We start from the raw sequence: 27,472 nt of genomic DNA, 5'->3' as shown, positions 1-27,472 counted from the left end.
TGAACCCCCGACTCCATGGAGTGGGCATTGGGGTCCGTCTTCATCCCAACCCCATTGTGCGGTCCCACTCAAGCCCAACCCCATGGAATGGGTATTGGGGTCCCCACTGGAGTGGTCCCATTGAACCCCAAAACCATGGAATGGGCATTGGGGTCCTCATTGGGGTCATCCCATTGAACCCCAACCCCATGGAGTGGGCATTGGGGTCCCCACTGGAGTGATCTCATTGAACCCCGACCCCATGGAATGGGCATTGGGGTCCATCTCCATCCCAACCCCATTGTGCGGTCCCACTCAACCCCATCCCATCGAATGGACATTGGGGTCTCCATTGGAGTGGTCCCACTGAACCCCGACCCCATAGAGTGGGCATTGGGGTCCCCACTGGGGTTGTCTCATTGAACCCCAAAACCATGGAATGGGCATTGGGGTCCCCACTGGGGTGGTCCCATTGAACTCCGACCCCATGGAGTGGGCATTGGGGTCCATCTTCATCCCAACCCCATCGTGTGGTCCCACTCAATCCCATCCCATCGAATGGGCATTGGGGTCCCCACTGGAGTGGTCCCATTGAACCCCAAAACCATGGAATGGGCATTGGGATCCCCACTGGAGTGATCCCATTGAACCCCAACCCCATAGAATGGGCATTGGGGTCCACCTCCATCCTAACCCCATTGTGTGGTCCTACTGACCCCATGGAATGTCCATTGGGGTCCTCACTGGAGTGGTCCCATTGAACCCCAACCCCACGGAATGGTCCCCAATGTCCATCTCCATCCCAACCCCATTGTGTAGCCCCATTGAACCCCAACCCCACGGCCGGGTTACCCCACTCACCCTCGCACTCCCCGCTGTCCCGCAGTCGGTACCCGGGGGGGCATTCGGGGACGCAGCGGAACGACCCCGGGATGTTCTGGCAGCGCTGCGCCCCACACAGCCTCGGCCCGTGCTCCTGGCACTCATCCACATCTGTGGGGTCAGGAACGGCCCAGACCGTGGGGTCTTCGTCCCTTCCCCAATCCCATCCCCATCCCCATCCCCATCTCCATCCCCATCCCATCTCAATCCCGTTCCTAAATCCCATCCCATCTCATTCCCATCCCCATCCCCATCTCCATCCCCATCCCCATCCCATCTCATCCCCATCCCAATCCTGATGCCATCCCCATCTCCATCCCATAATAATCCCATCCCCATCCCATCCCAATTCCATTCCCAGTCCCGTTGCAATCTCACCCCATTCCCACAATTCCAATCCCACCCCAATCCCAATCGCATCGCAATCCCATCCCACCCCAATCCCAATCCCACCCCAATCCCATCCCACCCCAATCCCATCCCCACTCCAATCCCAATCCCACCCCATCCCCACCCCAATCCCAATCCCATCCCATCCCCACCCCAACCCCAACCCCACCGCAACCCCACCCCAATCCCAATCCCACTGCAACCCCACCCCACTCCCAACCCCACCGCAACACCACCCCAATCCCAATCCCACCCCACCCCAATCCCATCCCCACCCCAATCCCAATCCCAATCCCAATCCCACCCCACCCCACTCCCATCCTCACCCCAATCCCATCCCCACCCCAATCCCAATCCCAATCCCACCCCACCCCACCCCACTCCCATCCTCACCCCAATCCCATCCCCACCCCAATCCCACCCCACCCCACTCCCATCCTCACCCCAATCCCATCCCTACCCCAATCCCAATCCCAACCCCATCCCCACCCCACCCCATCCCCACCCCACCCCACTCCCATCCTCACCCCAATCCCATCCCCACCCCAATCCCACCCCACCCCACCCCACCCCACTCCCATCCTCACCCGTGCACCGTTTCCGTGCGCTGTCGGATCGGAACCCCGCCGGGCAGTGGCACTCGAAGGCGCCGTCGGTGTTGACGCAGCGGCCGCCCTCACAAACATCCCCACGGCTGCACTCATCCACGTCTGGGGGGTCGGGGGGGGAAGTGGGGGGGGGGGGTGAGGCTGGGATGGGGGCTGGGGTGGGGTTGGGATTGGGGTGGGGATGGGGTGGGGTTGGGATTGGGATTGGGATTGGGATTGGGGTGGGGTTGGGGTGGGGTTGGGGTTGGGATTGGGATTGGGGTGGGGATGGGATTGGGATTGGGGTGGGATTGGGATTGGGGTGGGGATTAGGGTGGGATTGGGGTGGGGATGGGATGGGATTGGGGTGGGGTTGGGATTGGGGTGGGGATGGGGTGGGATTGGGATTGGGGTGGGAGTGGGGTGGGGTGGGGTGGGAGTGGGGTGGGGTGGGATTGGGATTGGGATTGGGGTGGGGTTGGGATGGGATTGGGGTGGGAATGGGTCTGGGATCGGGACTGGGATTGGTGCTGTGAATGGCACCGGGATGGTGCCGAGGACGGGACGGCCATATGGACCCAACAGCGGGACGGGGACCACAGGGGGGGGCTGGAACCACCATGGGATATACGGGGGGGGTGGGGACGGGAAGGGGTGGCATTGAGGGGACAGCAGTGGGGTCGGGGACAGACAGACCGCGGCAGGCGGTGCCATCGGGGGCGGCGGCGTAGCCCTGAGCGCAGAGGCAGCGGTAGGAGCCGTCCGCGTTGAGGCATTCGCCGTGGGGGAAGCAGAAGTCGCCCTCCAGGCACTCATTGACATCTACGGGGGACACCAAAGGGGGGGTGGGCGGTTAAGGGGGGGGTGACACGGAGGGGGGGTCCCCGAGGCGTCCCTCACCTTCACACGGCGCGCCGGCGGCGGCCGCCCGGTAACCACGTTGGCATTGGCAGAGGAAGGAGCCCTCGGTGTTGGTGCAGCGGCCGCGGGGACCGCATGGAGCAGCAGAGGAGCATTCGTCCACATCTATGGGGGGAGGCGGGGAGGGGGGCGGGGGGTGATGGGGTGGGGGGGTGGCATTAGGATGGGGGGGTGGCAACGGGGTGGGGGGTGGCGTTGGGGTGGGGGGTTGGCAACGGGGTGGGGGGTGGTGATGGGATTGGGGGGTGGCGTTGGGGTGGGGGGGTGGCGATGGGGTGGGGGGTGGTGATGGGATTGGGGGGTGGCGTTGGAGTGGGGGGTTGGCAATGGGGTGGGCAATGGGGTGGGGGGTGCAATTGGGATGGGGGGTAGCGTTGGGGTGGGGGGGTGGCATTAGGATGGGGGGGTGGCAACGGGGTGGGGGGTGGCGTTGGGGTGGGGGGTTGGCAACAGGGTGGGGGGTGGTGATGGGGTGGGGGGTTGGCAATGGGGTGAGGGGTGCAATTGGGACGGGGGGTGGTGATGGGATTGGGGGGTGGCGTTGGGGTGGGGGGTTGGCAATGGGGTGGGCAATGGGGTGGGGGGTGCAATTGGGATGGGGGGTAGCGTTGGGGTGGGGGGGTGGTGTTGGGATGGGGGGGTGGCAATGGGGTGGGGGGTGATAATGAGGTGGGGGTATTGATGGGATGGGGGTGGTGTTGGGATGGGGGGGTGGCAAAGGGATGGGGGATGGTGTTGGGGTGGGGGGTTGGCAATGGGGTGAGGGGTGCAATTGGGATGGGGGGTGGTGATGGGATTGGAGGGTGGCATTGGGGTGGGGGGTTGGCAACAGGGTGGGGGATGGTGTTGGGGTGGGGGGTTGGCAATGGGGTGAGGGGTGCAATTGGGATGGGGGGTGGTGATGGGATTGGAGGGTGGCATTGGGGTGGGGGATGGCAAAGGGATGGGGGTGGTAATGAGGTGGGGGTGTTGATGGGATGGGGGTGGCATTGGGATGGGGGGGGTGGCAATGGGGTGGGGGGGGTGATGGAATGAGGGGTGGTATTGGTGGTGTTGGGGGGGTGGAGATGGGATGGGGGGGTGGCAATGGAGTGGGGGTGGTGTTGGAGGGGTGGTGTTGGGGGGGTGGCGTTGGGGGTGGGGGGTGGCAATGGGGTGGGGGTGGTGATGGGATGAGGGGTGGTATTGGTGGTGTTGGGGGGGTGGAGATGGGATGGGGGGTGGCAATGGGGTGGGGGGGTGGGGGTTACCTGCACAGCGGCCGTGGCGCAGCTGGAAGCCATCGGGGCACGGGCGGCACTGGAAGGAGCCGGGGGTGTTGAGGCACTCCTGGCCGGGGCACGCGGTGGGGGTCTCACATTCGTTGATGTCTGTGGGGACCGCCGGGGCGGTAATGGGGTGGGGGGTGGTCATGGGGGGGGGGGAACTCCGTGGGTGGTTGGTGTGTGGATGGCGACGCCAAGGATGAGCCCACAGATGGTGGCCCCATGGATGTGATGACCCCATAGGTGATGACCCCATAGGTGATGACCCCATGATTGCTGACCCCACGGACATGATGACTCCACGGACACAGTGACCCCATAGATGATGACCCCATGGACACAGTGACCCCGTGACTGATGACCCCATGGACACGATGACCCCATAGATGATAACCCCATGGACACGATGACCCCATGGACACAGTGACCCCATAGATGATGACCCCATGGACACAATGACCCCATAGATGATGACCCCACAGACACAATGACCCCATGGATACAGTGACCCCATAGATGATGACCCCATGGACATGATGATCCCATGGACAAAGTGACCCCATGGACACAGTGACCCCATGACTGATGACCCCATGGACACGATGACCCCATAGATGATGACCCCATGGACACGATGACCCCATAGATGATGACCCCACAGACACAATGACCCCATGACCGATGACCCCACGGACACAATGACCCCATGACTGATGACCCCACGGACACAGTGACCCCATAGATGATGACCCCATTAACACAATGACCCCACGGACACAATGACCCCATGACCGATGACCCCACGGACACGATGACCCCACAGAGACGACGGCGCCGTGCCGCAGCCCCCCCCGCCCCCACCTCACCCTCGCAGTGCCCCCCATGCGTGGCGGAGCGGAACCCCGCGTTGCAGACGCAGCGGAAGGAGCCGGGGAGGTTCTCACAGCGGCCGTGGGCGCACGGCGGGGGGCTTTGGGCGCACTCATCCACATCTGCCATTAGCACAGCATCGTCCCGGCCCCGGCCCCATTGTGTCCCATCCCGTCCCATCCCATCCCAACCCCATTGTGTCCCATCCCATCCCATCCCATCCCGTCCCATCCCATCCCAACCCCATTGTGTCCCATCCCATCCCATCCCATCCCATCCCAACCCCACTGTGTCCCATCCCATCCCAACCCCAGCATGTCCTCATCCCATCCCATCCCATCCAACCCCATTGTGTCCCATCCCCATCCCATCCCAACCCCAGCGTGTCCCCATCACATCCCATCCCAACCCCATCGTGTCCCCATTGTGTCCCTATCATGTCCCTATCTCATCCCATCCCACCCCATCCCCATCCCATCCCACCCCATCTCCATTCCCATCCCATCCCCATGATGTCTCCATCCCATCCAATCCAATCCCACCCCATCCCACCCCATCCCCACCCCCATCCCATCCCATCCCCTACCCTAATCCCATCCCATCCCCATCCCCATCCCCATCCCATCCCATCCCATCCCATCCCACCCCATCCCACCCCCATCCCCACCCCCATCCCATCCTATCCCATCCCATCCCCTACCCTAATCTCATCCCATCCCATCCCCATCCTCATCCCATCCCATCCCACCCCACCCCCACCCCCACCCCACCCCATCCCATCCCCATGATGTCTCCATCCCATCCAATCCAATCCCACCCCATCCCACCCCATCCCCACCCCCATCCCATCCCATCCCCTACCCTAATCCCATCCCATCCCCATCCCCATCCCCATCCCCATCCCCATCCCATCCCATCCCATCCCATCCCATCCCACCCCATCCCACCCCATCCCCACCCCCATCCCATCCTATCCCATCCCATCCCCTACCCTAATCTCATCCCATCCCATCCCCATCCCCATCCCATCCCACCCCATCCCCACCCCCACCCCCACCCCACCCCACCCCATCCCATCCCCATGATGTCTCCATCCCATCCAATCCCACCCCACCCCACGATGCCCCCCCTTCCCCCCCCGGTTCTGACCATGGCAGTCGGTGCCGGCGCTGCCGGGTCGGTACCCGGCGTTGCAGACGCAGCGGAAGCTGCCCACCGTGTTCTCACAGCGGCCGTGGGAGCAGGGGAGGGGGCTGCGGCGGCACTCATCCACGTCTGGGGGGGTCACGGGGTGTTGGGGGGGGGAAGGGGGAAGGAAGGAGGGGTGGAGGGAGAGATGGAGAGAGGGAGGGATGGGCGGAGGGAGGAGAGAAGGGGAGAAGAGGGAGGAAGGAAGGGAGGGAGGGAAGAAAGGAGAGAGAGAAGGAAGGAGAGGGAGGGAGGGAAGGAGGAGAGAAGGGGAGAAGAGGGAGGAAGGAAGGGAGGGAGAAAGGGAGGGAGGGAAGAAAGGAGAGAGAGAAGAAAGAACAGAGGGAGGGAGGGAGGAATGGAGGGAGAGAAGGAAGGAGAGAGGGAAGGATGGAGAGAGAGAGGGACGGAGGGAGGAACGGAGGAAGGGATGGGAGGAAGGAGAGGGGGAGAAGAGGGAGGAAGGAAGGGAGGGAGAGGGAGGGAGAGAGGGAGGGATGCGGGGAGGGAAAGAGGAAGGAAGGGAGGGAGAAAGGGAGGGAGGGAGAGAAGGAAGAAAGGAGAGAGGGAAGGAAGGAGGGAGGAATGGAGGGAGAGGTGGAGGGAGGGAGGGGTGGGAGGGAGGAGAGAAGGGGAGTAGATTGGATGCATGGGGAGGTGGGTGGACAAAGGGGGAGAGGGGTGGGTGCATGGGGGGGGTGCACGGAGAGCTGGGGGCGTGGGGGGGTGCATGGGGGGGTGGGCGCGTGGGTGGGGGGTGCATGGAGGGATGGGTGCATGAGGGGGTGGACACGTGGGTGGGGGGTGCTGGGGGGGATGGGGAGGTGGGTGCAGGGGGGGGGGTGCATGGGGGGGTGCATGGAGGGATGGGTGCATGGGGGCACGGAGAGATGGGTGCAGTGGGGGGGAGGGGGCATGGGGAGGTGGGTGCATGGGGGGGTGGGCACGTGGGTGGGGGGTGCTGGGGGGGATGGTTGGGTGCATGGGGGGGTGGGGAGGTGGGTGCAGGGGGGGTGGGTGCACGGGTGGGTGCATGGAGGGACGGGTGCATGGGGGGGTGGGGAGGTGGGTGCAGGGGGGGTGGGTGCATGGGTGGGTGCATGGAGGGACGGGTGCATGGGGGCACAGGGGGGTGGGTGCGGGGGGGTGGTGTTGTGTGCAGGGGGGGCTGTGCGGGGGGCAGCACTCACCGATGCAGTGCGTGCCCTGCGTGCTGAGCCAGAAGCCGTTGTGGCACACACACGTGTAGCCGCCGCCACGCGGCACGCAGCGCCCCGGCCCACACAGCTGCGGGTTCCGCTCGCACACCCCGGCTGCAACGCAGGGCCACAATGCACTGTGCCTGCGACTGCACACGCGTGTGCAACCCCGCGCATGCAGGCGGGCAGGCGGGCACGCACGTGTCGCCCCACACGCGTGCAGCTGGGCACGCCTGCGACCGCCCCGCGGTGCCGTCATGCACGCGTGTGACCGCGCATGCAACCGTGCATGCGTGCAGCTGCCCCGGCGTGCACCCGCAGACACACGCAGCAGCCATGCACACGCCACGGGCACACACGTGGAACGGGACACGCGTGCAGACGCGCGCAGTGACCGCCGCGGTGCTCCCACCTGGCAGCGGTGTGGGGGGGGGGGCCCTGCAGCCCTTGGGTGGGGCGCGGCACAATGACCACCTCTGGGCCGGGGGGGGGCACCTGGGGGGCACAGAGGGGCACTTTGGGGGCATACGAGGGCACAAAGTGATGCCTCAGGGACACACGGGGGCGCTTTGGGGACACAGGAGGGCGCAAAGTGGCTCTTTGGGGACATATGAGGGTGCAAAGTGGCACCTGGGGGGCACAGAGGGGCACTTTGGGGGCATATGAGGGCACAAAGTGACACCTCAGGGACACACGGTGGCACTTTGGGGACATATGAGGGCACAAAGTGGCACTTTGGGGACATACAGTGGCACTTTGGGGACACACGGTGACAGTTTGGCGGCATATAGAGGCAGAAAGTGGCACTCTGGGGACACATGGTGGCACTTTGGGGACATATAAGGGCACAAAGTGGCACTTTGGGGACATATAAGGGCATAAAGTGGCACTTTGGGGTCACAGAGTGGCACTTTGGGGGCATATAAGGGCACATAGTGGCACTTTGGGGACATATGAGGGCACAAAGTGACACCTCAGGGACACACAGGGGCACTTTGGGGACATATAAGGGCATAAAGTGGCACTTTGGGGACATACAGTGGCACTTTGGGGACATATGAGGGCATAAAGTGGCACTTTGGGGACACAGGAGGGCACAAAGTGACACCTGAGGGACACACGGTGGCACTTTGGGGACACAGGAGGGCACAAAGTGGCACTTTGGGGACACACAGTGGCACCTCAAGGACCCGCGGTGGCACTTCGATGACCCGCGGTGGCACTTCGATGACCCGCGGTGGCACTTCAGGGACCCGCGGTGGCACTTCGATGACCCGTGGTGGCACTTCAGGGACGCGCGGTGGCAGCTGGGTGACAGGCGGTGACATCCTGGTGATGGGGGGGGGGGCGGCTGGGGGGCAGCTGTGGGGGTCTCCGTTGTGCTGTGGGGCAGAGAGGGGGGGGTGGCAGTGGGGTGACGTTGGAGGGACAGTGGGGACACCCATGGGTGACATCGGGGTGGCGTTGGGGGTGACAATGGGGTGACATGAAGGGGATGGGGGGCGACGTCGGGGGTGGCAGAGGGTGACATTGGGGATACTCATGGGTGACATTGGGGTGATGGGGGTGACAGTGGGGGTGACGTCGGGGGGTGACGATGGGGACATTCATGGGTGGTAATGGGGTGACATTGAGGCGGGGGGGTGACATTGGGGTGACGGGGGTGACACGGGGGGGTGACAACGGGGGGGTGACATTGGGGGGTGGCATTGGGGACACTGATGGGTGACATTGGGGGGTGGCAATGGGGACACTGATGGGTGACATTGGGGGTGACAATGGGGGGGTGACATTGGGGGGTGTCATTGGAGACAGTGATGGGTGACGTTGGGGGGTGACAATGGGGGGGTGACATTGGGAGGTGACAATGGAGGGGTGACATTGGGGGGTGTCATTGGGGACAATGATGGGTGACATTGGGGGGTGACAATGGGGCGGACACAGGAGTTCCATTGGGGTGCCATTGGGGACACTGATGTGTGACACGGGGGGGGGGGTGGTGACACGGGGGTGCCATTGGGGTGACACGGGGGGGGGGGGGGTGGTGACACTCACAGACGCCGTGGGGGCGGGCGGTGGCGCGGGGGCGGCTGAGGGGGACGCGGGGCAACAGCGCCCCCAGCGGCCGGGCGTTGTAGCGCAGGTCGGAGGCGGAGTAGTGATAGCCCGCCCCGGCGGGGCAGATCTCGTGGAAACCCTCTGTGTATGGGGGGGGGGGGGTCAGAACCCCAAACACGACAGGGGCACAAATCCCATCCAGGGGGCTCAGAAATCCCATTGGGAACCCACGAATCCCATCGGGAACCCAGAAATCCCATTGGGAACCCAGAAATCCCATCGGGAACCACGAATCCCTTTGGAAATCCCATTGGGATCCACAGAATTCCGTCAGGGAGACCCGAAATCCCATTGGAAGCACCAGAATCCCATTGGGTCTGAGGGTTCTTATGGGGGCCGAGGGATCCGATGGGGTCTGAGGGATCCTATGGGGGTCTGAGGGATCCTATGGGGTCTGAGAGATCCTATGGGGTTCCTATGGGGTCTGAGGGTTCTTATGGGGTCTGAGGGATCTTATGGGGTCTGAGGGATCTTATGGGGTTTTTATGGGGTTAGAAGGTTCCTATGGGGTCTGAGAGTTCTTATGGGGTCTGAGGGTTCCTATGGGGTCTGAGGGCCGCTATGGGATCCGAGCGAATCTTATGGGGTCTGAGCGATCTTATGGGGGTCAGAGGATTCTTATGGGGTTCCTTCGGGCTCTGAGTGCTGCTGTGGGGTCTGACCGGAGCCGTATGGGGGGCAGCGCAGGCAGTCCCTCCCCCAGGCCTTCCCGACGCGGCTGCAGCAGCAGATCTGCCTGGTGATGTTGCGTAGGGTGGGCAGAGCGCAGCGCCCGTCCCGCAGCACCCGGAAACACGGAGCCTTCGCCTCCGACAGCACCTGGTGGGCTGCGGGGGGGGCAGAAGGGGGGGGGGGGGGCGGCCAACCCCTCCCATCGTGTCCCAGTGAGGATCCGTCCCATCCCACTGCATCCCATTGGGTCCCATCCCATCCCATCCCATCCCATTGCATCCCATCCCATCCCACTCCATCCCATCCCACTGCATCCCATTGGGTCCCATCCCATCCCATCCCATTGCATCCCATTCCTTTGGATCCCATCCCATCCCATCCCACTCCATCCCATCCCATCCCATCCCATCCCATCCCATTTCATCCCATCCCACTCCATCCCATCCCATCCCATTCCATTGCATCCCATCCCAATGGATCCCACCTCATTGGATCCCATTGCATCCCATCCCAATGGATCCCATCCCTTTGGATCCTACTCCATCCCATCCCATTGCATCCCATCCCAATGGATCCCATCCCTTTGGATCCCACTCCATCCCATCCCATTGTGTCCCATTGCATCCCATCCTATTGGATCCCATCTCATTGGATCCCACTCCATCCCATCCCATTGTGTCCCACTGCATCCCATCCCAATGGATCCCATCCCATTGGATCCCACTCCATCCCATCCCATTGCATCCCATCCCAATGGATCCCATCCCTTTGGATCCCACTCCATCCCATCCCATCCCATTGGATCCCATCTCATTGGATCCCATTGCATCCCATCCCATTGCATCCCATCCCATTGCATCCCATCCCATCCCAATCCCATCCCAACCCCACCCCAATCCCAATCCCATCCCCAACTACACCACAACCCCACCCCAATTCCACCCCAATCCCAACCCCACCCCAATCCCAATCCCATCCCCAACTCCACCCCATCCCCAACCCCACCCTAATCCCAACCCCAATCCCACCCCACCCCCACCCTAATCCCAATCCCAATCCCACCCCAACCCCACCCCAACCCCACCCCCACCTCCACCCTAATCCCAATCCCAACTCCAACCCCACCCCACTCCCCCCCCCCCCCCCCCCCGGCCCCCCTCACAGATGCAGCTGCTCCGGGACGAGTCGAGGATGAACCCCTCATGGCACAGACAGGCGAAGCTGCCGGGGCTGTTACTGCACACCCCGTTCTGACACAGCCCCCCCTCCCGGCACTCATCCACATCTGTCAGCATATGGGGGGGGGGCTCAGCACCCCAAATCCCCCCCCAACCCCCCCCCAAAGACCCCTCACTCACCCACACAGCTCCCATTGGCGCGGCGGAAGCCTTTGGGGCACGGCTCTACAGCGGGGGCGTCCCCTGGGGGGGGATTGGGGGGGGGTTAAAACTGAGCCCCCCCCCCCCCCCCCCCAGTTTGGGGGTCCCCCCCATGGGCGCATACCGGGGTTGCAGGGCTGACATTCGTGCACCCCCCAGGCGGCGCCGCCCCCCCGGCAGCAGACGTGCTGTGTGCGCAGGCCGGGCAGAGGGGAGCTGCACTGCAAAGGGGGGGGGGGGGGGGGGGGTCACTGACACTGCAACCCCACCACAATGACCCCACGACCCCAGTGACCCCAATGACCCCCACCCCAATGACCCCAATGGCCCCAATGACCCCATGACCCCAATGACCCCCACCCCAATGACCCCAATGGCCCCATGACCCCAATGACCCCCACCCCAATGACTCCCAACTCCACAACCCCCACCCAACCCCACAACCCCATAACCACCCCATAACCCCCCCATGTCCCCATTCTCCCCATTCCCCCACATCCCCATAATCCCCCCATAACCCCAAACCCCATAACCCCCCCATAACCCCCCCATGTCCCCATTCCCCCCCACGTCCCCATTCCCCCTCATGCCCCCACATCCCCATAACCCCCCCATAACCCCCCCATGTCCCCATTCCCCCCCATGTCTCCATTCCCCCCCACGTCCCCATTCCCCCCCATGCCCCCCCAACCCCCCCCACAACCCCCCCACAACCCCAAACCCCATAACCCCCCCATAACCCCCCCATGTCCCCATTCCCCCCCACATCCCCATGCCCCCCCAACCCCAAACCCCATAACCCCCCCATGTCCCCATTCCCCCCCATGCCCCCACAACCCCATAACCCCCCCATAACCCCAAACCCCATAATCCCCCCACGTCCCCATTCCCCCCCATAACCCCAAACCACATAACCCCCATGTCCCCATTCCCCCCCATGCCCCCACAACCCCATAACCCCCCCATAACCCCAAACCCCATAAGCCCCCCATGTCCCCATTCCCCCCCATAACCCCCCCATAACCCCAAACCCCATAACCCCCCCATGTCCCCATAACCCCCCATAACCCCAAACCCCATAACCCCCCCATAACCCCCCCATTCCCCCCCATAACCCCAAACCCCATAACCCCCCACGTCCCCATAACCCCCCCATAACCCCCAACCCCATAACCCCCCCATATCCCCCCGCCCCCCCCGCCCCCACCTCTCCGTCGGTGACGCTGTTGAAGCAGTACCCAAAGCCCGCAGTGGGGCCGAAGCCGTTGCGCTCCCCGGGCAGTTGGGGGCGGTTCTGTGCCAACACGCGGGGGGGGGGCCCGAAATCGCCCCCCCCTCCCCGGTGCCGCCCCCCCCCTTCGGTGTCGTCCCCCCCCCCCCCTCCCCCCCCCTCCGGATCCCCGTCGTCGTCGTCGTCCCGCAGCCGCTCCACGCGGTGAATGGTGACGGAGGCGTCGGGGGGGTGGTGGACGTGGACCGTCACCTCGGACAGAACGCCTGGGGGGGGCAGACGGTCAGGGGGGCAATTGGGGGTCGGGGGGGGCAACTGGGGGGGGCAGGGGGTCGGGGGGGGGCGGTTAAGGGGGGGGGCAGGGGGGGAGTTGGGGAATTGGGGGGGGAATGGGGGGGGGCAATTGGGGGAATTGGAGGGGGAGGAGGGGGGGAATTGGGGGGGGGAAGGGGGTCAGGGGGGGCGATAGGGGGGGGCAGGGGGGGAGTTGGGGGGGGCAATTGGGGGGGAGGCAGGGGGGAATGGGGGGGCAATTGGGGCAGGGGGGGAGTTGGGAGGGGCAATTGGGGGAATTGGGGGGGGAGGAGGGGGGGAATTGGGGGGGGCAGGGGGTCAGGGGGGGCAATTGGGGGGGGCGGGGGGGAGTTGGGGGGGCAATTGGGAGGACAGGAGGGGGGGGGAATGGGGGGGGAATGGGGGGGAATTGGGGGAGGGGGGCAGGGGGGGAGTTGGGGGGATGGGAGGGTGGGGGAATTGAGGGGACAATTGGGGTGGGGGGGGGGGAATGGGGGGGGCAATTGGGGTCTCATATAGGGGTCCCACATTGGGGTCTGTTCTTGGGGTCTCCTATTGGGGTCCCCTATGGGGTCTCATATAGGGGTCCCCTTTGGGGTCTCACATAGGGGTCCCGTATGGGGTCTATTATTGGGGTTCCCTTTGGGGTTCCCTTTGGGGTCTCACATAGGGGTCCCCTATTGGGGTCTCACATAGGGGTCCCCTTTGGGGTCTATTATTGGGGTTCCCTTTGGGGTCCCATATAGGGGTCCCCTATGGGATCTATTATTGGGGTCCCCTTTGGGGTCTCACATAGGGGTCCCGTATGGGGTCTATTATTGGGGTCCCCTTTGGGGTCTCACCGTCGCGCTCGGTGCGGTGGTTGGCGATGGGCAGTGTGTAGACGGAGCGGCTGAGGGGCTGCGGAGCGCCCCGGGGGTCCCTGGGGGGGGGGGAGGGGGGGCGACGCCGGAGAAGGGGGGGGGCCGGGAGTGACCCCGGGGGGGGCGCGGAGGTGGCAGAACTTCCCAGTGAAGCCGGGGGGGCACAGACAGGAATCGGGGCGGGCGCAGACCCCCCCATTGCGGCACAGAAGGGGGCACAGACCTGGGGGGGGATGGAGGAGATTGAGGGGGGGGGGGGGGGGGCACACGTTGGGACCCCCCCATCCTGCGCCCACCCCCCACCCCCCCCCCTTACTGCACCCATTCAGACTGGGGGGGGGGGGGGGGGGGATGAGCTCATGGTGCAGAGCAGGGAATGCTCCCCCCCCCCCCCCCATCACCCCCCCATTAACCCCCTACACCCCATAAGCCCCCCCACCCCATTACTTCCCCAAACCCCCACCCCCCCCCCGTGCCCCCCATCCCCCCCCACTGTCCCCCACCACCCCATATCCCCCCATAACCCCTCATTAACCCCCTCAATGCCACCAACCCCCCCACCCCATAACCCCCAATCCCCATTGCCCCCCATCCCCCCCCTGCACCCCCCATCAACCCCCAACCCCCCCCTCAGCCCCACTGCCCCCCATCCATCCCTGCCCCATTCCTCCCATTGCCCCCCACTGCCCCCCATCACCCCCACCCTATTCCTCCTCCCATTGCCCCCCAGCCCCATTCCTCCCCATACCCCCATTGCCCCCCATCACCCCCCCAGCCCTATTCGTCTCCCCATCACCCCCCACTGCCCCCCATCCATCCCTGCCCTATTCCTCCCCCCATTGCCCCCCATTCCCCCCCCACCCCCCCTTAAGCCCCACTGCCCCCCATCACCCCCACCCTATTCCTCCCCCCATTGCCCCCCATTCCCCCATCCCCTCCAGCCCCCCCACCCTACTCCTCCCCCTTATTGGCCCCCATTGCCCCCCTCACCCCCCCACCCTATTCCTCCCCCCATTGCCCCCCAGCCCCATTCCTCCCCATCCCCCCCATTGCCCCCCACCCCTATTCCTCCCCCCATTACCCCCCATTGCCCCCCATTGCCCCCCATCCCCCTCATTGCCCCCCATCGCCCCCCCCCCCCCCGTCCCACTCCTCCCCATCCCCCCCCCCCCGCCCCATTCCTCGCCCCGTTTCCGCCCCCCCCCCCCCCCTCCCCGCACTCACGCAGTCTGACGCCCCCCCCCGCGCTCCCCCCTCTCTCCAGCACGGCGGTGCCGTTCCTCCCCCCCCCCCCGCACCCTCCGGGCCCCCCCCGATTGGGACCCCCGTTATTTCCCTCCCCCCCCCCCGCCCCGCAGTTCTCCCCCCCCCCCGGCCCGCAACGAGCGCGGCACCCGAAGTGCACGCGGAGGCGGGGGGGGTACGGGGGGGGGCCGGGGGGGGGGCCGGGGGGGGGTCCCGGGGCCGGGGGGGGGTCCGGGGGGGGCGAGGAAGCGGCGGAGAGCGCCGCGAAGAGCAGCAGCGGGAGAGGGGCCATGGCCAGGGGATGGGAACGGGGGGGTGGGACCCCCCCATAGGGGGTGGGGTTATGGGGTGGGGTTTGGGGCGGGGGGGGGGGGGAAGGAGGGGCGTGGGGACGGCCGTGGGGGGGGGGGGGGGGCGGAGGGAGAGCGTGGGAACGGAGGGAGGGGAGGGGGTGGGGGGGTTGTGGGGGGGATGGGGGGCAATGGGGACAGTGGGGTGTGGGGATGTTGGGATGTGGGGCTGCGGGGTATGGGGCCAATGGGGACGTGGGGCAATGGGGACAATGGGATGTGGGGCTGTGGGGTATGGGGTCAATGGGGACGTGGGGGCAATGGGGACAATGGGGTGTGGGGCTGTGGGGTACGGGGTCAATGGGGACAATGGGATGTGGGGATGTTGGGATGTGGGGCTGTGGTGTATGGGGTCATTGGGGACAATGCGATGGGGGACATTGGGGTGTGGGGCTGTGGGGTATGGGGTCAATGGGGACGTGGGGGTATGGGGTCAGTGGGGACAGTGGGATGTGGGGCTGTGGGGTGTGGGGTCAATGGGGACAATGGGATGTGGGTCAGTGGGGTATGGGGACAGTGGGATGTGGGAATAACGGGATATGGGTCAGTGGGATATGGGGTCAATGGGGACATTGGGATGTGGGGTCAGTGGGATGTGGGGCTGTGGGGTATGGGGTCAATGGGGACGTGGGGGTATGGGGACATTGGGGTGTGGGGTCAATGGGGACAATGGGATGTGGAGCTGTGGGGTATGGGGACATCGGGATGTGGGAACAACGGGATATGGGTCAGTGGGGTATGGGGTCAATGGGGACATTGGGATGTGGGGACATTTGGGATATGGGGACAGTGGGATGTGGGTCAGTAGGATATGGGGATGTTGTGGGGTCAGTGGGCTGTGGGGACAACGGGATGTGGGGCCACCGTGGGGCTGTGGGTCAGCGGGGACACGCGAGGACAGCGGGACCCCCCCCGCAGCCCCCCCACCGTCACCACCCCCGCCCCATAGGGCCCCAACCCCCCCCCCACCCCATAGAGGCCCCGCTGAGGGCCCCCGCCCCGGGGTGACGTCACCCGGAAAGCGCGCGGCGCCGCGGGAGGCACCGCCTGGGACCCCCCCAACCCCCCCCCGACATCGGGAACCCCACAGAGACCCATAGGACCCCATAGAGACCCCCCAAAACCCCACAGAGACCCCGTAGGAGGCCCCACACCCCATAGAGACCCATAGAGATCCCACAGAGGACCCCCAAACCCCACAGAGACACAACAGGGGATCCCCAAACCCCACAGAGACCCATAGGACCCCATAGAGACCCCCCCCAAACCCCACAGAGACCCCATAGGTGGCCCCACACCCCATAGAGACCCACAGGACCCCATAGGAAGCCCAGAGAGAACTTCAAACCCCATAGAGACCCCATAGAGACCCCATAGGCATCCCCACACCCTATAGAGACCCCATAGGCATTCCCAAACCCCACAGAGACTCATGGGAACCCAGAGACCCTCAGAGGAGACCCCCAAAACCCCACAGAGACACAACAGGGGACCCCCAAACCCCACAGAGACCCCCCCAAACCCCATAGAGACCCCATAGGTGAGCCCCAAAACCCCATAGAGACCCACAGGACCCAAAAGAGACCCCCCCAAAACCCATAGAGACCCCCAAAACTCCATAGGACCCCACAGAGACCCCCCCAAACCCCATAGAGACCCCATAGGTGACCCCCAAAACCCCATAGGACCCCATAGGGGACCCCCCAACAAAGACACAGCGCTGCGGTCGGATGGTTCAGTGCAATTCATTGTGACCCCCCCAGGGGCCAAACCCCCCCCCCCACCCCCCCCAAAACTCCATTAAGGTGACAGAATGGGGACAGGAGCCCCCCCAGAACCCACCCCCAAAAAAGGGGGGCGGGGGGGAACCCCAAAAACCCCATAGGGGCCCCCAAAGCTCCCCCTGCTCCCTGAGATACCCCCCCCACATCCCCTAAACCTCAGTGGGGGGGGGGCGTGGGGGGGGCAATGGAAACCCCCCCCCCCTCCATAATAGAGAAACCCCCCCAGAATTGGGGGGGGGATCCCCAAAAGTGAAGACTGTCCCCAAAATTACCCCCCCTCCCCCCAAATAAGGCACAGAGACCCCCCCTTAAAGGCACAGGAACCCCTCCTCAGTACCCCCCCAACAAATAGACCCAAAGACCCCCCCGTGTCCCCCCCCCCCCCCCAAAAAATGAAGGCACAAAGATCCCCCCGGGCCCCCCCCCCAAAAAAAGGGCTCAAGTACCCCTCAAGAGCCCCCCCAAAAGGCACACGGACACCCCAATGCCCCCCCCCCCAAAAAAAGGCACAGCTCCCCCCACCCGTAACGCCCCCCCACCCCAATGCCCCATTTTAATGCCCCCCTTAATGCCCCCCCCACCCCAATGCCCCCCCTTAATGCCCCCCTCACCCCAATGCCCCCCCCCCACCCCAATGGCCCCCTTTAATGCCCCCCTTAATGCCCCCCCTTTAATGCCCCCCCTCCCCCAACGACCCCCTCACCCCAATGCCCCCCCCGCCCCCCCCTTGATGCCCCCCCACCCCAATGCCCCCTCTTTAATGCCCCCCAATGCCCCCCCTCACCCCAACACCCACCCCATTAATGCCCCCCAATGCCCCCCCCACCCCGACGCCCCCCCCTAACGCCCCCCCCACCCCAATGCCCCCCACTTAATTCCCCCCATTTAATACCCCCCCCCACCCCAACACCCCCCCATTAATGCCCCCCCAACGCCCCCCCCCTCAGAACGAGGTCTCGCTCAGCCGTGCCCTGGGGGTCAGCAATGGGGTCAATGGGACCCCTTCGGCTTGGGGTGGGGGGGGGGCAACGTTTGACCCCCTGTGCCCCCCCCGCTGCGATGGGGGGGGGGGGCGGGGGTGGGGGGGGAGGGGAGGGGGGTGGGCGCGGGCGAGTTCCTGGCAGCGCTCCACGAAGGTGGGGGGGGCGGGGGGGGGCGGGGGGAGGGGGGGCGAAGGGGGGGCGGGGGGGGGGCGGTGTTCCCCCCCTCCGCAATGGGGGGGTTTCTCGTGGGGGGGGGCGGCGGCATCGGGGCTGTGGGGGCTGCAGAGAGAGAACGGGGGGGGGGGGGTGTTAGAATGGGGGGGTTATTTGAAGGGGGGGGGCATATAAAGTGGGGGGGGGGCTCAAAATTGGGGGGGAAAGGCTTAAAAGTGGGGGGGGGGGCGGGGAGAGAGCCGAATCTGGGGGAAATAAGAGCAAATTTGGGGGGGGGGGGCAGAAAGAGACTAAAATTGAGGGGGGGCAGAAAGAGACCCAAAGTTGGGGGGGGGGGGAGAAAGGGACTAAAATTGGGGGGGGGGGCAGAAAGAGACCAAAATGTGGGGGGGGCAGAAAGAGACCCAAAGTTGGGGGGGGGCAGAAAGAGACAAAAAGGGGGGGGGGGGGGGAAGAAAGAGACCTAAACTGGGGGGGGGGGCCCAACTGGGGTTGGTACCTGAGGGGGGGTCCGTGGGGGGGTCCCGGGGGGGCCGTGGGGCCGAGCAGATCGCAGTGCTCCAACTGCTGCAGCAGCTCCTGGGGGGACGGAACCCCCGGCTCTGGGGGGGGGGGCAGTGAGGGGACAGCGGGGGGGGACAATGGGGGGGCAGCGCTATGGGGGACACCGTGGGGACCACCACTGTGGGACCACCACTATGGGGGCGCCATTTTGGGACCACCACTATAGGGCCGCCATTTTGGGACCCCCACTATGGGACCACCACAGTGGGGCCGCCATCTTGGAACCCCCACTATGGGACCACCACTATAGGGCCGCCATTTTGGGATCACCACTATGGGACCACCACAGTGGGGCCGCCATCTTGGAACCCCTACTATGGGACCATTACTATAGGGCCACCATTTTGGGACCACCAATATGGGACCACCACAGTGGGGCCGCCCTCTTGGAACCCCCACTATGGGACCATTACTATAGGGCCACCATTTTGGGACCATCTCTATGGGATCACCATTTTGGAACCCCCACTATGGGCCCTTCACAATACGGCCGCCATCTTGGAACCCCCACTATGGGCCCTCCACAATAGGGCCGCCATTTTGGAACCCCCACTATGGGCCCTTCACAATAGGGCCGCCATTTTGGAACCACCGCTACGTTGACACCGCTACGGGACCTCGGCTATGGGGCAGGTGGGACAGCTGCTGTGGGGCAGCGGTACCTTGGGGTCTGCCCCCCATCTCCATGGCGGTGCTGAGGTCCCAGAGCTGCAGGCTGCCGTTGGCGTGCCCGGTCAGCAGGCGCCGGCGCGGCCGTGACCCAACGCGCCGCGATCCCTCGCATTCGTGGACCGTGAAGGCCGTGATGGCCGACCCGTCCACGGCACGAACCTCACAGACCCTACAAGGAACGGGGGGGACCCCGAATCCCAATGGGGAAACCCAAATCCCAATGGTGGAACCCGAATTCCCATCAAGAAACCCCAAAGCCGGTTGGTAGAAACCTAAATCTCATCGGGACCCACGAATCCCGGTGGTAGAACCCCAAATCCCAATGGGGAACCCCGAATCCCACTGGGATCCCCAAATTCCATCAGTAGAACCCCAAATCCCAACAGGGAACCCTACATCCCATCAGTAGAACCCCAAATCCCAACAGGGAACCCCAAATTCCATTAGGACCCCCAAATCCCATCAGGTAGAGCCCCAAACCCCAACAGGGAATCCCAAATCCCAATGGGATCCCCAAATCCCATAGGTAGAACCCAAAATCTCCCACTGGGGACCCCTACATCCCATCAGTAGAACCCCAAATCCCAACAGGGAACCCCAAATTCCATTGATAGAGCCCTGAATCCCAACGGGGAACCCCAAATCCCATCAGGTAGAGCCCCAAATCCCAACAGGGGACCCCAAATCCCATCGGGTAGAGCCCCAAACACCAACAGGGAACCCCAAATCCCAATGGGATGCCCAAATCCCATTGGTAGAACCCAAAATCTCCCACTGGGGACCCCTAAATCCCATCAGTAGAACCCCCAAATCCCATTGGGACCCCTAAATCCTTTTGGTAGAACCCCAAATCCCCCCCTGGGGAACCCCAAATCCCATCAGGACCCCCCAAATCCCATTAGTAGAACCCCAAACCCCAACGGGGACCCCCAACCCCCCCCCTTTTTACCTCTTGCCGGTAGACGAGAGCCGGACGTAGACCTGGCACGCGTCGGGCACCACCTTCTGGATGAAGACCTGCTGGTCGTCCCGCTCCCCAAAGGGTCCTATCCGCACCATGGGGTGGGGGGCACTCAGAGCCCATAAACCCCCCCCTCCCTCCCCCACATCCCGGTGGGATCCCCCTCCCCATCCCGGTGCCCCCCTACCGATGTCGGTGCCGGCGGCGCAGCCGGCGTGGCCGTCAAGGTCTTCCAAAGCCAAGACCTTGAAGGACGCCAACGGGGTGGAACCGGGTTGGGTGGAGATCATCCCACGGAACCGGGTCACCGTCCAGGTCCGGACGTGGTTGTTGTCGGCACACACTGGGGAGGGGGATGGGGGGGGGGGTTGGATCCCGAAGATCATTTGAAGACCCCAAAAGGTCACAGCTGGACCCGCAAAGGACTTCGGGGAGCCCCAAAGGACGTTGGAGAGCTCCAAAGACCATTGGAGAGCATCAAAGATCACTGGAGACCCCCAAAGACCACTGGAGACTCCCAATGACGCCCAAAGACCATTGGAGACCCCCAAAGACCACTGGAGACCCCCAAAGACCACTGACAGACCCCTACATCCCTTTGGGGACCCCCAAAGCCTTTCAGAGACCCCCACAGAAAAAACCAAGGGGCCCCCAAAGCACTTCTGAGAGCCTCTAAGACCACTGGTGGACCCCAAAGACCATTGGAGACCCCCAAAGCCCAACCGTGGTGCCCTACAGACCACCGAAAGACCCCCAAATCCTTCTGGAGATCCCCGCAGACCACTGAAGGACCCCCAAAGCCCATTGGAGACCCCCAAAGCCCAACCACGGTGCCCTACAGACACCGATAGACCCCCAAATCCTTCTGGAGATCCCCGCAGACCACTGAAGGACCCCCAAAGCCCATTGGAGACCCCCAAAGCCCAACCGTGGTGCCCTACAGACCACCGTAAGACCCCCAAATCCTTCTGGAGATCCCCGCAGACCACGGAGGGACCCCCAAAGCCCACCGATGAACCCCACCAAAGGCCTTGGGACCCCCCCAGCTGTCACCCACCTGAGATGAGGTGCTTCTCTGACAGCATGATCTTGGTGACGGGGCTGCGGTGCACGGTGAAGGTCTGGAAGAGTTGGGGTCCCGAGCCCACCGTCTCGGGGTGCTGCACAATCACCCGCACCACACCCGAACTGGTGCCGTAGGCGATCTCGATCCAGTTGCCACTGTCACCTGGAGGGCATTGGAGACCCTAAAAGGTCCTTTCTTGGCCCCAAAAGTGCTGCTGTGTCATGATGTGTGTGTGGGTGGGGTGGGGGGGACTTGGACAAGGAGATAAGATGGGGACCCCAAAGAGGGTAATGGGGACATCTACGGGGTGACAAGGCCCTCCATGGGGTGACAAGGATCAGGCTAGGAGATGGGCCATGGTCTTCCACGGGGTGACAAGGTCCTCCACGGGGTGACAAGGTCCCCCATGGGGTGACAAGGTCCTCCACGGGGTGACAAGGTCCCCCATGGGGTGACAAGGACCAGGCTAGATAGGCCATGGTCCTCCACGGGGTGACAAGGTCCTCCACGGGTACACCAGGAGGTGGGAGGAAGACCTTCTGGTGGTGGTGGGGATGTCCTTTGGGAGACCAAGACCTTGCGGAGGTGACAAGGACATCCTAAAGGTGACAAGGAGCCCATAGAGGTGCCAAGGTGGCCCCGGAGATGATGAGGACCTCATGGAGGTGCCGAGGTGGCCCTGGAGGGGATAAGGATCTCCAGTGGGTGACATGGAACCTCCTGGAGGTGACATGGACCTCATGGATGAGCCAAGGTGGTCCTGGAGAGGACAAGGTGGCCCTGAAGGTGACAAGGACCTCATGGAGGTACCGAGGTGGCCCTGGAGGTGATGAGGACCTCGTGGAGGTACTGAGGTGGCCCTGGAGGGGACAAGGTGGCCCTGGAGGGGCCGAGGACCTCGTGGAGGTACCGAGGTGGCCCTGGAGGTGGTGAGGACCTCATGAAGGTGCCAAGGACCTCATAGAGGAACCAAGGTGGTCCTGGAGGGGACAAGGTGGCCCTGGAGGTGATGAGGACCTCGTGGAGGTACTGAGATGGCCCTGGAGGGGACAAGGTGGCCCTGGAGGTGCCGAGGACCTCATAGAGGAACCAAGGTGGCCCTGGAGGTGCTGAGGTGGCCCTGGAGGGGACAAGGTGGCCCTGGAGGGGACAAGGTGGCCGTGGAGGGGACAAGGTGGCTGTGGAGGGGACAAGGTGGCCCTTACTGCTCTTGGGTGTGAGGTAGACGCTGAGCGCGGTGACGGCGTCCTCGGAGGGGTCCCGGTAGAGCTCCGTCACCAGGAGGTCGTTGTCCTTCATGCGCAGTGGGAACTTCTGCACATCTGGGGGGGGAGGAGGGGGGGGGGGGGGGGGGATTGTCACCACGGGTCACCCCCCGCTGTCCCTGGGGGCAACAAGGACGGGTGGGCCGGGGGTCCCCCAGAGTTCTGTGGAGACCCCCCAAAGAGCACCGATGGGTCCCCCAAATCCTTCTGGAGACCTCCCGAGATCACTGGGGACCCATACAGACTACTGATGGAACCCCAAAGCCCACCAATGGACCCCCGAAAGTCTTTGGAGACCCCCCAAAAACCAATGATGAACCACAAAAGAACATTAATGGACCCCCCTCCCCCCAGAGACCCCTGCAGACCACTGACCAAACCCAAAGCCCTTTGGAGACCCCCAGAGTCCTCTGCTGGAACCCCAAAGCCCTTCGAAGACCCCTAAAGACCACTGACGGACCCCAGGAGCCCACTTGGAGGCCCCCAAAGACCACTGAAGGACCCTCAAAGCCCTTCAGAGACCCCCAAAGACCACTAATGGACCACCGAAGACCACTCATGGCCCCCCAAAGACCACTGACGGACCCCCACAGACCACTGACGGACCCCAGGAGCCCACTTGGAGGCCCCCAAAGACCACTGAAAGACCCTCAAAGCCCTTCAGAGACCCCCAAAGACCACTCATGGCCCCCCAAAGACCACTGACGGACCCCAGGAGCCCACTTGGAAGCCCCCAAAGACCACTGAAAGACCCTCAAAGCCCTTCAGAGACCCCCAAAGACCACTAATGGACCCCCGAAGACCACTGATAGCCCCCCAAAGACCACTGACGGACCCCCAAAGACCACTGACGGACCCCCAAAGACCACTGATGGACCCCCAAAGACCACTTGGAGGTCTCCAAAGACCACTGAAGGACCCTCAAAGCCCTTCAGAGACCCCCAAAGACCACTGATGGCCCCCCAGAGACCACTGACGGAACCCCAGAGCCCACTGGAGACCCCCAAAGACCACTGAAGGACCCTCAAAGCCCTTCAGAGACCCCCAAAGATCACTGATGGCCCCCCGAAGACCACTGATGGCCCCCCAGAGCCCATTGGAGACCCCCAAATCCCACCAACAGACCCCCAACTCTCACCCACGTAGTAGATGGAGCCGTTATTGCACCCGAGCAGCAGGAAGGTGCCGGCAGCATCGTAGCTGTTGATGGGGACCACGTCCTGAACCTACAGCGGAGCCGAGCAGGTGAAGCCCACCCCCTCACCTCCTCCCATCACCCCCTCCCCAACAATGGGGTGGGGGGGCTCCTCACCCACCTGCCAATGTTTGGTGACAGCATTCCAGACCCCGATCTTGCCGGTGTGGCTGGTGGCGATCAACTGGTTGCCCACAAAGAAGAGAGCTTCCAATGGGACGCCCAAATGGAAGACGCCTGGAAGAGACCCCCCCCACCCCCAACCTCATCGGATGCCCTTTGGGGGCAGCGCTGTCCCCCCTCCCCCGACCCCCACGGGTGCCCCCCAACCCACCGATCTCGCTGCCGTTGCCGTCGGCTCGCAGTGCCCAGAGGATGATTTCGCTGCAGGACGCGGCCGCCACCATCTTGTCGTGGTCACCCAAAGGGCCCCCCAACACTTTGGCGTTGAGGGCCACGCGTTCGATCAGCCAATCCAAGCGGGGGCTGGAGAAGGTCTGCTGCCACCCCGAGGTCTCCTTCAACCTTGGGGCGGGGGGACACGGAGGGGGGGGTCGGCCCTTCAAGGCGTCCCTCCCTCTCGGTTGGAGGGGGCCGGGGGTGAAGGATGGATGGGCTGCTGAGCGGATGGGCAGTTGGCTGTGTGGGGTGGGGTCCATGGGTCCCGACGGAGGTGGTCAGAAAGGGGTGGATGGAATCCAAACTCCAAGGTTGGATTGGGGCCATCCGGGCACCCTATGGGTCCCTATGCATCCCTATAGCACCCTATGGGTCCCTACGCATTCCTACTGCTCCCTATGGCATCCCTATAGCACCCTATGGGTCCCTATGCATCCCTACTGCTCCCTACACATCCCTATAGCACCCTATGGCTCCCTATGCATCCCTATAGCACCCTATGGCTCCCTATGGCACCCTATGCATCTCTACGGGTCCCTTTGGGTCCCTATGGGTCTCCATGGCTCCCTATGCATCCGTATGGCTCCCTATGCATCCCTATGGCTCCCTATGCATCCCTATGGCTCCCTGCGCATCTCTATGGCTCCCTGTGCATCCCTATCATACCCTACGGGTTCCTATGGCTCCCTATGGCACCCTATGCATTTCTATGGGTCCCCTTTGGGTCCCTATGGGTCTCCATGGCTCCCTATGCATCCCTATGGCTCCCTATGCATCCCTATGATACCCTACGGGTTCCTATGGCTCCTTATGCATCTCTATGGCTCCCTACGCATCCCTATCATACCCTACGGGTTCCTATGGCTCCCTATGGCACCCTATGCATCTCTACGAGTCCCTTTGGGTCCCTATGGGTCTCCATGGCTCCCTATGCATCCCTATAGCTCCCTATGGGTCCCTATAGCACACCCTATGGGTCCCTACGCATCCCTCCTGCTCCCTATGCATCCCTATAGCTCCCTATGGGTCTCTATAGCACACCCTATGGGTCCCTACGCATCCCTCCTGCTCCCTATGCATCCCTATAGCTCCCTATGGGTCCCTATAGCACCCTATGGGTCCCTATAGTACCCTATGGGTCCCTATGCATCCCTACTACTCCCTACACATCCCTACTGCTCCCTACACATCCCTATAGCTCCCTATGGGTCCCTAAGCATCCCTATAGCACCCTATGGGTCCCTACGCATCCCTACCGCTCCCTATGCATCCCTATAGCTCCCTATGGGTCCCTATAGCACACCCTATGGGTCTCTACGCATCCCTACTGCTCCCTATGCATCCCTATAGCACCCTATGGGTCCCTTCGTATCCCTATAGCACCCTATGGGTCCCTATAGCACCCTATAGCACCCTATGGGTCCCTATAGCACCCTATGGGTCCCTTCGCATCCCTATAGCACCCTATGGGTCCCTATAGCACCCTATAGGTCTCTTCGCATCCCTACTGCTCCCTACACATCCCTATAGCACCCTATGGGTCCCTACAGCACCCTATGGGTCCCTTCGCATCCCCATGGCGCCCCGTGGCTCCTCTGGACAGCCCGGTCCGGTGACGCCCAACCACGGTACGACATGAGGGGCCACCCATGGGTGCCCCCCCCCAATTCACTCACCGGTAGCAGACGAGGAACTGCGCATACGCCACAGCGATCCAATGGTGATGGCCGCAAACAATGCGCACCATCCCAGCATCACCTCCTGCAAGGGGGGGGGGGGGGGGCAACGCCGTCACCCAAAAGGGGGAGTGGGGGGGGGGGGGTGAGACCACCCCCACGGCCCAAAGCGGTGTCAGCTGTCCCTACCGCTGGGGGGGGCGGCGCGGTCCTCCAACGGCCGTCCCGGCAGGGCGGTGTGGGGCAGCATGGGGGGCACGGTGTGGCTGCGGCGGATGGCGGCGGGGCGGTCCGATGGGGGGCGCGGGGAGGGGGCGCCGGGGCGGCTGCGGCGTTTGGCGGGTAAGGCTGAAATGATGGGGGGGGGGTGAGAAGGGGGGGGGGGGGGGGAAAGTGGGGGGTGGGAATGAGTTTGTCACTGGGTTTTGAAGGGGGGGTGATGGGGGTGGGAAGGGGTCTGAGGGGGGAGGGGGTGAGAGCTGTACCAGGGGGGGTGGCAGCCGCTTTGTCCCCATATCTGACTGGAGGGGGGATGGGGGGGTGATGATAAGGGGGGGGTGACGACAGTCTTTGGGGGGGGTGGCAGCCTCTTTGTCCCCATATCTGACTGGAGAGGAGGGATGATAAGGGGGGGGGTGATGATAAGGGGGGGGTGGTAATAGTCTTTGGGGGGGGGGTGGCACCCTCTTTGTCCCCATATCTGACTGGAGAGGAGGGATGATAAGGGGGGGGGTGATGATAAGGGGGGGGTGGTAATAGTCTTTGGGGGGGGGTGGCACCCTCTTTGTCCCCATATCTGACTGGAGAGGAGGGATGATAAGGGGGGGGGTGACAACAGTCTTGGGGGGGGGTGGCAGCCTCTTTGTCCCCATGTCTGACTGGAGGGGGGATGTGGGGGGGGGGACACGACCCCTTACCTGGGGGGGGCAGGTAGCCATTAAATAGGACGCTTCCACAGGACGAACGGTCCAACTCCTCTCGTAGCTGCAGGCGGCGAACTTGGGGGGCAGAAATACATGGGGGGGGGGGGGGGGGGGGATGACCGGGTCAGACCCCCCCTCCCCCCATGGTGTCCCCGTGCCCCCCCCCCCCCAAAGTGTCACCTAAGGGGGTGATGCCGTAGAACTGAGCCTCGTGCAGCAGCAGGGAGGGGCTGACGTCACGCAGGTCCAACTCTTTGGTGCGAAGGAAATTGAGGATGGGGGCGAAGACGGTGGGGTCGCGGTCGATGAAGATCTGTGGGGTGGGATGTGGGGGGTGAGGGGGTCGTCGGGGGGGGGTTCGGGGGGGGTTTGGAGGG

The 27,472-nt window shown here is 64.0% G+C and overlaps 2 protein-coding genes across 2 annotated transcripts in view; one reads left to right on the top strand and one right to left on the bottom strand.

Moving 5' to 3' along the window:
• Positions 1-27,420, bottom strand: part of LOC107050762 (latent-transforming growth factor beta-binding protein 4-like) — a 35,405-nt gene extending 7,985 nt beyond the window's left edge. The window contains exons 1-33 of the mRNA XM_046905092.1: positions 27,276-27,420; positions 27,090-27,170; positions 26,362-26,520; positions 26,173-26,257; positions 24,432-24,622; positions 24,219-24,334; positions 24,041-24,128; positions 22,843-22,959; positions 21,629-21,799; positions 20,759-20,914; positions 20,560-20,656; positions 19,601-19,779; positions 18,874-18,976; positions 18,430-18,479; positions 13,925-14,061; positions 13,818-13,875; positions 12,658-12,947; positions 11,575-11,671; positions 11,430-11,492; positions 11,234-11,356; positions 10,062-10,226; positions 9,337-9,480; positions 8,822-8,999; positions 8,463-8,663; positions 7,694-7,776; positions 7,273-7,395; positions 6,044-6,169; positions 4,891-5,016; positions 4,010-4,129; positions 2,739-2,864; positions 2,535-2,660; positions 1,839-1,961; positions 841-972 (exon numbers count right to left, since the gene is read on the bottom strand). Coding sequence (XP_046761048.1) covers positions 841-972; positions 1,839-1,961; positions 2,535-2,660; positions 2,739-2,864; positions 4,010-4,129; positions 4,891-5,016; positions 6,044-6,169; positions 7,273-7,395; positions 7,694-7,776; positions 8,463-8,663; positions 8,822-8,999; positions 9,337-9,480; positions 10,062-10,226; positions 11,234-11,356; positions 11,430-11,492; positions 11,575-11,671; positions 12,658-12,947; positions 13,818-13,875; positions 13,925-14,061; positions 18,430-18,479; positions 18,874-18,976; positions 19,601-19,779; positions 20,560-20,656; positions 20,759-20,914; positions 21,629-21,799; positions 22,843-22,959; positions 24,041-24,128; positions 24,219-24,334; positions 24,432-24,622; positions 26,173-26,257; positions 26,362-26,422 — 3,955 coding nt within the window. The 5' untranslated portion in view covers positions 26,423-26,520; positions 27,090-27,170; positions 27,276-27,420. The remainder of the gene's footprint in view (positions 1-840; positions 973-1,838; positions 1,962-2,534; positions 2,661-2,738; positions 2,865-4,009; positions 4,130-4,890; positions 5,017-6,043; positions 6,170-7,272; positions 7,396-7,693; positions 7,777-8,462; positions 8,664-8,821; positions 9,000-9,336; positions 9,481-10,061; positions 10,227-11,233; positions 11,357-11,429; positions 11,493-11,574; positions 11,672-12,657; positions 12,948-13,817; positions 13,876-13,924; positions 14,062-18,429; positions 18,480-18,873; positions 18,977-19,600; positions 19,780-20,559; positions 20,657-20,758; positions 20,915-21,628; positions 21,800-22,842; positions 22,960-24,040; positions 24,129-24,218; positions 24,335-24,431; positions 24,623-26,172; positions 26,258-26,361; positions 26,521-27,089; positions 27,171-27,275) is intronic.
• SMARCA4 (SWI/SNF related, matrix associated, actin dependent regulator of chromatin, subfamily a, member 4) overlaps positions 15,124-27,472 on the top strand; it is a gene marked incomplete at its 5' end in the record, with an annotated part of 63,417 nt that continues 51,068 nt past the window's right edge. Inside the window, 3 exon segments of the mRNA NM_205059.1 lie at positions 15,124-15,153; positions 17,627-17,662; positions 20,767-20,784. Coding sequence (NP_990390.1) covers positions 15,124-15,153; positions 17,627-17,662; positions 20,767-20,784 — 84 coding nt within the window.

Source organism: Gallus gallus, chromosome 38 (genome assembly GCF_016699485.2).
Source record: "Gallus gallus isolate bGalGal1 chromosome 38, bGalGal1.mat.broiler.GRCg7b, whole genome shotgun sequence".
In the NCBI taxonomy this organism is placed as follows: Eukaryota; Metazoa; Chordata; class Aves; order Galliformes; family Phasianidae; genus Gallus; species Gallus gallus.
Note: the sequence above shows the minus strand (reverse complement) of the source record. Positions and strands in the feature narration are given on the sequence as shown.